This window comes from Limulus polyphemus, unplaced genomic scaffold (assembly GCF_000517525.1).
Source record: "Limulus polyphemus unplaced genomic scaffold, Limulus_polyphemus-2.1.2 Scaffold1541, whole genome shotgun sequence".
NCBI classification, from domain to species: Eukaryota; Metazoa; Arthropoda; class Merostomata; order Xiphosura; family Limulidae; genus Limulus; species Limulus polyphemus.
The window spans coordinates 1-10,040 of NW_013667151.1; the positions used below are offsets into that span (position 1 = coordinate 1).

The 10,040-nt window shown below is 31.6% G+C and overlaps 1 protein-coding gene across 2 annotated transcripts in view; it reads left to right on the plus strand.

Moving 5' to 3' along the window:
• The first annotated feature begins 1,966 nt into the window (after nucleotides 1–1,966).
• LOC106464017 (serine/threonine-protein phosphatase 6 catalytic subunit) overlaps nucleotides 1,967–10,040 on the plus strand; it is a 43,432-nt gene continuing 35,358 nt past the window's right edge. For both annotated transcript variants that reach the window (XM_013924123.2, XM_022391662.1), the window contains exons 1-2: nucleotides 1,967–2,141; nucleotides 8,029–8,124. In XM_013924123.2, coding sequence (XP_013779577.1) covers nucleotides 2,070–2,141; nucleotides 8,029–8,124 — 168 coding nt within the window. In that variant the 5' untranslated portion in view covers nucleotides 1,967–2,069. The remainder of the gene's footprint in view (nucleotides 2,142–8,028; nucleotides 8,125–10,040) is intronic.

Sequence of the window (10,040 nt, forward strand, 5' to 3'; positions counted from 1 at the left end):
ATCTGCAGTCTCCCATCTTCGGACAAGACTACCATCTTCAAGCTTCAACTGGTCCCATTGTACCCAATTGTTCTTTGTCAGTGGGCTTAAGCTAGACATCTTCTCCCAAGCAGGGCGCAAAACACTTACTTATAGGAAATAAATTATTGGCTTCAAATCTTGGTCTTTCTCCTGCTCTGCTTTAATATTTATACCTGGTTCCATTTCACCATCATCAACTCTTTTAGTCACTTTTAATTCAGCTTGATGGCAACAGGTGAGTTCGACCTCTCTTTTGCAGCAATGACTGCAGTAATTTTTGCAGGGTCTTCAACTCAGTCCGTCGGCATTTCCATGAGAATTTCCTTCTCTATATTCAGTATCATAATCATACTGGTCTATTTTTCCAATACAACGTGCCAGTTGTCCCTCTGGGTTTTTTAATGATCTTAACCAGCGTAATGCAGCATGGTCTCTCCTGATGGTAAACTTGGCTCCATATAGGTAAGGATGAAAATATGTCAGACTATAGCAAGGAGTTCCCTCCATGTTACACAGTAGTTCCTCTCTGGACTACTCAGGACCATACTGAAGTAGCCCACCACATGTTCGTTTTCGCCCACTTTCTGAGACAACACTCCTCCAATTCCGACATTACTAGCAGCACAATCCATTATGTGCCACAGTGAGGGATTTGGAAGCTTTCAAAAGTGGAGCTGAGGCCAATTTTTCTTTCAATGTCTATCTCTATCTCTATATCTATTGCTGCCATCAAATATGCTAAGCTGTAGTTTGATTTGCCACGTCTCGTTTCCATCTTCTTTTTTTTTCCGTCCCACTTTCTGACACCAATTTGTTGTGTATCTGCTTGTTTGTTAATTTCCAGTAGGATTTATTTCCGAGAAATTTCAGCGATACAAGTCCTTTAGTAATTTAAACTAGTTTATTCTTTCTCGATACAACTTTGCAATACACAGAATTTCCACAGTCAATACATTTGCAATCTCGATAACAAAACAAACACTTTATATTACCGTCACTACCGCTCGCTTGACTCAATTACCTGTCTCTATATCTATCTATCTATCTGCAACCATATCTCCGCTTTATTTGTAGGGCTTATATACAAAAAAAGAGGGCGCCTAAAACAGACTAGAGTTGCGAGGAAAAGTCAAGATCTTTCGAGAATCTCATGACGTGTTACCAGCGTCGCGTGACTTCCGCTGTCGCAACAGGTTCATTATTGCCTGTATGTTGTGATTACCATTTATTACTTCTCATCTTCTAACTTTAGTATGTTTAAAAGAATTATTTGTTTATATTACGTACTGAAACCTATCTTATATTTCTAACCATTTCTTTAACAAACAAAAAACACACAATGACGTGTTTCATAATTAAAGTTAACGACAATTAAATTATATGAATTGTTATGACAGCGGAAGTCACGTGACTCTAGTAACACGTCATGAGCTTCTAGAAAATTCATGTCCCTTCGTGAAGCCTCGAGTGTTTACTAGATGGGCGGTATTCTTGTATATAAGACCGCCAAAAAGTGACGGCAACAAGTGAGTCAAGCGCGTGAATCGTTCGTTCGTTGTGAATTATAGCGTTTGTTTAAGTTATAGAGTGACTGGGGAAATTAAGTGTATTGCAAAGTTGTATTGAGAAAGAATAAACTAGTTTTATTTAAGAAAGGACTTCTATCGCTAAAGTTTCTTCGGAAAGAAGTTTTATGGAAAATTAACAAACGAACAGAGACGTAACAGAATTAATTCATCCTTAATATTGCGAAATATATATAAGATATAAAATCTGAGAGTGGAAAAAAAACTCTTCTGGACACTAGTATAATAATTATAATTATACTTTTTGTCATTTAATAACTACATTACCACATTTAAGTGAGAATTTCAAACTGCATTATATATATATATATATATATATTTGAACGAAATTGATGTTTTAGGTTTCGGGTTGACGCTCATAGGAGGGGCAAAAAAATCTTTGTATGAGAATTTTGCTTGCATTGAACATAGGCGATTTGTACAAGTTTATTTTGAACTTGTATTTATTGACAGCAAATTGCAATGCCTGATATACTTGATAAATGGATTGATATAGCTAAAGAATGTAAATATTTGCCAGAAAATGATTTAAAGGTAATTATAAAATGCATTAGAGACATTTTTGTAGCCTGTTTCCTTGGACAGGACAGTGAGAAGACTAAGAATTAAGATGTATACGACGGATGTATCTTAGGGCTAAAATTGTTGAATAGTACGAGTAGGCTTGAATTGACGAGCGCTAGTGGAAGAACTACATTAAGTGTCTTATATTTAAGATGACCACTTATTTGGACATTTTGATACACGATGTAAATCACTAAATGTAAGAGCACTTAAGTGTGATTTATGTATCACTAGTTAGGCCTAGTTGTAGGGTCACCCTAAAATACAAGCTTAACGCGGCAAATTAAAGTATGCTTTGAGTTTGACTTTGATTTCAACAGGATCATTATAGAACCTTTGAAACCTCTAAAAACTTTCATTCTTTTTTTTTAGCCAGTCCATCCTTTCTTCAAGTTGCCTATAAAAGCATGTATTTTGATATGCTGAGCCTTTATTGCCTAAAATTGAAGAGGTCTGTGCCACAAAATTTTAATTTTGTAGGTAAGATGTAACCAGGGGTGTATTGGGCCACTAGGATACTGGGCAAAATCCTGGTGGGCCGGTGACGTCATGGCCAGCAGGGTGGTAACCTCGTTATACTGCCCCAGTGCTACTGACTAACCTACTGTAATCTCTCTCTCTTGTATATAAATATATATATATATATATATATCATCCTGACTTTTGAGTATTTGCCTGGGTCATTTTAGGCTCCCAATCTGCCCCTGGACGTAACCCATTGAAACTCGTGTGTTGCATATAATCATAGAATACCTATTTGTAGCTTGGGTGATTTATATGTTTTTATTTTAATGTCATGCATGGTTTTTACACATATATGTTATTTGAGGAAATTTTAAGTCATTTTTCAGCCATAGGGAGACATGACTCAGCCATCTGCCCATCAAATAGAAATAAGTGTTTTAGACAGGGTGGTGTGGAAAACAACTTGACAGAAGCAGTTCCAAAAATCTTTGTGTTGAAAGGGACTTTGGGTAACAGTTCAGTTAGGTATTGGCATTTTACCATTATTAATCATAAAATTGTCATATATAGGTAAGTAGCTGCAAAAATTAGTATTACTAATGAATAGCAGCACAATGCATGACATTAAAATAAAAATGTATGACTATCAAACTACAAACAGACTATTTTTTGTGTATTGATGTGACATAACAGTTGAAAAATAACCTGTATTTTTTATGTATTTCAACCTTTTGGTTCATATTTTTAGCCTTTTTTGAAGACCTTTAAAAATAATTAGCTACTTGGGCCTGCTCCATCCACATCCCTAGAAACTTTGCAAACAGTAAGCGTAGCATCCTGTTTTTTCTAAACATCATAACTGTCTTATTCATTTCATCATGCAACTATCTTTCTATATCCAGACTTTACTATCCTAAATTAACATAAACAATATAATAATCACTTTAAGCCATGCTTCAGGTGGGAAATGCTTAATGGGCTTATAATCAATCCAAGTTGCAAGAAACTTTGCAATTACCAAGTCTTTGCCTCACAAATTGTCTTCAAAGTGAGATCATGAGAAGAAGCAATAAAAACATTTATCCACAAGGTCATGAAGATAAACAGCAGTTTTGTAAAGGTTGTTGTTATTTACTATTTTATTATATTGGTACATTGATCTTAACACTTTCACAATTGACCCATATTGGGAACCTCCCAAAGCAGAAATTGTACATACCAAGCATTTTTGAGTAACAAATATGTACAACAACTTTTTACTTAATTTACCTTTGGTATGTGATGGTGATGTGTTTTAGTATTCAAAACTGCTATGCTTGCTATTTGCAACTTTTTTAGAGGTTTAATTCAAATTTAAGCAATACAAACCATTAAGTATTTTTCACAGTAGGTGCAGTTATTTTTTTATTAAATTGTGAATATCAATAAAAACTCAAGTTTTTTCTTGGAAGTATTGAGAGGGCTAAACTGCTACTTATGAAGTTTTTGGAGATTTGATTGACATTTAAGGCCATTAAGCCACATTGTTTTTTTTAGGCTTGTGTAGTGGTTTGGTTTCAGTATACAGTATACCATGTTAAGAGCAGTTCACTTTAAATGTGATATTTTTCAGTTGTCTGGATACAGTTTTTCAATAAGCATCTTTTGTATTTATTCACTACCATGTTAAACATTTTCTTTTCAATGCTGTTTAGATACAAAGTTTGTCTACTTTTTATTGTAATGGTGGTAGTAATACATTAAATAATTTTTATTCATTTCAAATATTCAGTTAAGAAGACAGAATAATGTGTACAAGGCAAACTGTCATAGATATTAGAATTTAACTGTTTTTCTAAGTATGGCATAAATGCCTTAAAATAATTCCCTTAGGTAATCAGTATGAACTTCACAAAACTAACTTTCAATGTGTAGAATTATGTTGTGTAGCATTATGTGTCATTTGGTAGATATAAACCTTTTCTTTCTATTGGTTATAATGATGTAACAGAAAACATCAGAGAAATTAGTGCCAATTTTTGGGTGTGACAAGCGAATCTTACTTTCTAGTTTACATTTCCATAAATGAAGAAGATTGAAGGCTATAAAATTTAGACTTTGGCTTATTAATATCTGTACTATAATGAGTAATTTACTTAGGATAACAGATAGGGAGCAGTGAGAAAATAGAGGATGGACAAATACAGGCAAGTAAATGTCACTTTACACATACAACGAGAAATTGAGAATTTATTTAAGTATATTCTTTTGAAAGTAAAAATTATATTAAAATTTGATTTATTAATTACATATAAATGCCAAGTTTATTCGTATGCATTGATAATAAAGTAGTTTCATTTTTGAATGTAACTGCGAAAAGCCATAACAAGTGCACTTTTCTACCTACCAATAACAAGAGGGGTGGTATTTATATGTTGTTTGGGTTAATGAGATCTGCATTAAGAGAATGTTATTAATAATTGATACATTTACTATATGCATAGTTTTTAAGTATATGGTTTAAATTTAAGCATATTAAATCACATAAAGTATTTTTATTATATTAAATATTGTCAGCATTAAGTGGCTCATTTGTAGTACTTAACATGATTATTATAATATGAATGTTAATAAAAACCCTAAATTTTATAATGGAACATTTTAGAAGTGCCAGGCTTGTTGTTTGCAAAGTTTTTTGGTTAATTCAAGCATATTAAGTCATGTTAAGCATTTCCATGTTAATTATATTAGGATGTCACACAGTAATAAACCTGTATAACTAGAAATACATTTTACTGTTTGTGAACTAACTGTTTTTAGGCCTAGTTGCAAAGTAGTAGCCTGTATTAGAGTTCAGCATAATGATGTAATACACCAAGAAACTGTTGTATAAAATCATTACAACTGCTTGAGCTATAATACTGAAAATAAGTCATAAGCTTAACCAATGTTTTAAATGAATTTTGAAATTCAAAGAGGACAAACACAGTCACACGTCTGCATTCATTGGTAAATCAGTAGGCAATAAAACTACTCTGTACTCCATGTTTTCCTCTGTTGGCAGGAATTTGTGATTTTGTGGTATCAACCTGTGATGTTAGTTTGGTTAAGTCAGTTTTTACAAAAGTGCCTGACTAAATACTTTAAACAAAGTTAATGCATCATTCCAAGGTTCCAGTTTATTTTGAAGACATGTTAAAAAAATTTAAATATTGGCTTTTTAAATTTCATGAATGTAAAAATAATAAACTTAATTTCAATAAAATATACTTTAGTTGCTTTGTAATCAAAATTCCAACACATTTGCATGAAAATATAAACTTAATTATAAACAACAACCTACAGACAACAAGGGACTATTTGTCCTTCAATGCTGTCTACATACCTACCCTTGGGAAAAGTAAATATATAAAATTTTATTTTTCAGGAAATCATCATTTCCCCTCTTTAATTTCTGTAAAATGCTTCTAACCACTGCTCTTTTTTAATAGGGGAATAAAATTTACATATATGTTGAAGCTGTGAAGCAGCGTCTATCTGGTTCAAGTGTGTGATATCATAAGTTCTGAAATAGTCATTGGTTTAGTTTTGAAAGATTGTAAGGTAGAATATGTAGATTACAAGTTTTTGTATATTTTTCTACTTCTAACAAGTTTTATTATTATCTCTGATAATGAATAGTAGATGATTAATGATTGTTAATAATTACTAGTATGTTTAGATTTTTTAATGAAATAAGTGGAAAGAGAATTATTATGTAATAAATGTTCCTTAAACATGTAATAAGTATGCATACTTTGAACATGTAGGTTCAAAAAATCAATTTAGCACAAAAATATAAAACTATATAACCTGAGCACTTTCAATAGGTGGAATCTTTTTTTTTTGATGTGTTCAGGTTATAGGGTTTTGTATTTTTGTGATGAAAAACCAGTGAAAATCACAAAATATTTAAATTAACATTGAAATAAAATATTCAATAACACTTTTGAGTTTTCTTTTTATGAAGAAAATTCTTATCACTGAAACTAATCACAGATTTGTATTAAAAGTTAGTCTCAAACAATTATATTTTACTCTGCTTGTCTTCACCTTTATAGTCATGCATGAAACAAATGACATGCTAAGGTATGACTCAGTATGAGTGAAAATTCACTTAAAGATCTTTTGTTCTTTAACATTTATATTAAACTTGTTAAATTCCCTTTTTTTAGGGAGATAGTATTATTTCTGGAGCTTTGTATAACATGGACTGTTGTTCCTAAGTTCTATTGTTTAAAGGACCCATGTCCTCTGGTATCAAAATTAATGGGACGTTTGGAATTTTGATGTACAATCTTGAGACACATTTTTCATATTGAAGAGTAAAACTAAAGATGAACAGTTTTATTATGTAGATGGAGTAGATTGTGTTGTACAATTCAACAACATTTTTAAGTTTTGAAAGTGAAATCTTAAGTAATATTCACGGATGGCAGCACATTAAACAAATAAAGTGGTTGTACTGAACTTGGTAACATTATGGGTGAGTAAATCTCTAATACCGTGATATTAACATTGTAAGAAGCAGTTGAGAGGTTCTCTTGGGTTATCTTAGTACAGTAATTGTTTGTGCATTTTATAACTCAATAGTAATGTAAATCATACTACAAATACTCTTATCCTTTATTTACTTTCTTTTATGCGTAGTCTTACAGTAATGAGTCCTAAGTAACACAGAAGTATAAAAGTAGCCTTGCACCTGGCCATCTTAAAGTAGGTATTGCACTTTTGATAATAGTGATATTTTTAAATCTTTAAACAAATATGATAAAAAGTGGTATTTGGATATTAGCAGATAAATATTTACTTAATAAACAATTTTGTGGCTATGATGATCAGATTTTCTAAAATTAAGACAGTAATTATGATTAAATACTACTTATTTATAATTTTTCTTTTTTACTGAAAATGGATTAAAATTGATACCAGAAAATGTAAGTAATGGTTTGTAATGCTGTATATGTAATTCTCATCTGCATTCATGTTGTGGTTTTATACAATCATTATCCAAATAAGTTGTATTTTTACTATATCATGATCAGTAACAACTTTTACTTTCAGACTTTTTCTACCACTGAGGTTGAGGATTCCAACCTAAATAAAACTGAGGGTCCTAAAACAAATTTTGAGGATCCCTGTAAAAATAATGTAGTTGTATAATATTGCAATTTCATTAGATATAGATATAATGATATTTGGCAATTTTTGAAAGTGTTTTTTTTTAAAAACAGTCCACACCTACAGAGGTTGAGTACATTGAATTTAATTGTTTATATAAAGTTTATAATTTTTTCAAACAGAGTTCACAGAACTGCAAGATCTTTTTATATGATTTTATTACTTTCTCTAAATCTTTGCTTCTCATTTTCAGAAACTGTGTGATATTGTATGTGATCTTCTTCTTGAAGAATCAAATATACAACCAGTCTCAACACCTGTTACAGTTTGTGGAGATATACATGGACAGGTGAGAAGATGTATAATTTAAAAGACTGTGTTTACGTACATTTATATATGTGTGTATATTAAGTGGTCAGAGCTACACTTCAACCACACAAACAAAACTGTTGTACTTTAGTAAGGGAATGAAATACATATAGCAAAAGATCCAAATTAAATCTCCATTAAGGAAAAACTATCAGTTTGCAGTATATATATATATATGAAAAATACATCTTGGTCAGGAGAATGTCAATTGAAACACAACAAAGATAATTTCATTTACAAAATTAATTCTGATTATTCCTGATAAGGATATTTCAACAGATTTGAATAAAATATTAAAGAACAACATATGTTTAGATGTTATTTTGACATTACTTAATTTTTTTTATAACCAATTGACACACAAAGCCTCCACCAGGTCTTGCTAATTCACTCTATCTTGGGCCTGTCTTCAGGTTAGTTTTTCCTTTGGATTTCATTTCAGCTTTGTTTGGTCTTCTCCTTGTTATTTTCCCCTCAGGATTCCAGAACAGGGCCTGTTCTTTCCTTAGCACATGGCCTATCCACATCCATTTCCTTCTAGTGACCTCTACCATGTCTTTTCTTCTCACTTCTTTGTTTGAGATCCTCGTGGACCATTGTACTTTTAACTGTGATAAAAAACATTGAAAATCAAGTTGGATACACTGTGTGTGGGAGTATTTTAAATGAAACCTGGTTATACTATAAAGTCCACAAAGCATCTTTAGGCTATATCTTCATTTAATGATAAAAAACCATAGTTTTTGGCTTTTCTTTGCATATAGACGCTTGATACATTAAGAACGACTGAAATAATAATTTGAGTAATAATTAATATGTATTTGTTACATTATAGATTTAATAGATATTTGTTGTTACTTTATTAACGTTTTTGCACTTATACTGTGAGGTAAAAATGGCTGCTGCTATGATTGTCTGGTTTATGAGCTCGTTGCTGTCCTAATTTAGGATCATCTTTTTAATAAATTCTTGAAAATGCTGAAAAAGAGAGAGAGAGAAAAGGGGCCCAGCGATAATGTTTGCCCTGGGGCCATGCTGTCTCTCGATGTTCCTGTGCACAAAGCACAGTTCCATAACTATTGTAATTTAACTGGCTATCTAAGTAAGGCATAAGTGCCTTAAGTAATACCCTAAGTTGTTCTATCTGAACCTGATGATAGCAACTTTCAAACTGTAGGCAAAATAACTAAAAATTACTAGTGAGAACAGGATATCATGTATACTTCATTTGATAAGTTAAAACTTTATTTTTCTGTTGATTTTAAATGATGTAATAGCAAACATCAGGGGGGAATTATTGGCAATTTATGAAAGAGCAAACATGAGAGGAGGGCATGGCAAGTTGGTCTGATTTTCTGGTTTGTATCTTTAAACAAAGAAGATTGGAAGCTATGAAAGAAAGTATATGCCTTAGTAATATCTATACTGTAAAGAGTAACTTACTTTAAACGTAGGACATGTATGGGGGGTGATGAAAAGATAGAAAATGGGCAAGTTGGAGCAAACAAATTTTGCATTACACAGACAAGCAAAGATTGAGAATTTGTTTCAATATTTCCTTTTGAAGTTAAGAAATTAACCCTTTCCAGATGGGTCACAGGTGAAAGGCCATGTCATCACATTTGTTGACTCACATTCAAAATTTTATTGAATTACTACTTTATGAAGTTTTTCAATAAGTTTGGTATCAAACTGAAGATTATAATTCAAATTTGAGTATTATACCATACTCAATTTCTTAATTTAAAAGTAAATATTAAACAAACACAGTTAAACATAAATTTTTTTGTGTCACATGGTATTTGAATGCAGCACTGATTCAAATTAGGTGTTTGTGATGTCAAAATACTAAGTCTATAGTGTCGTACAAATTAAGAACTCAAATTACCGATATTG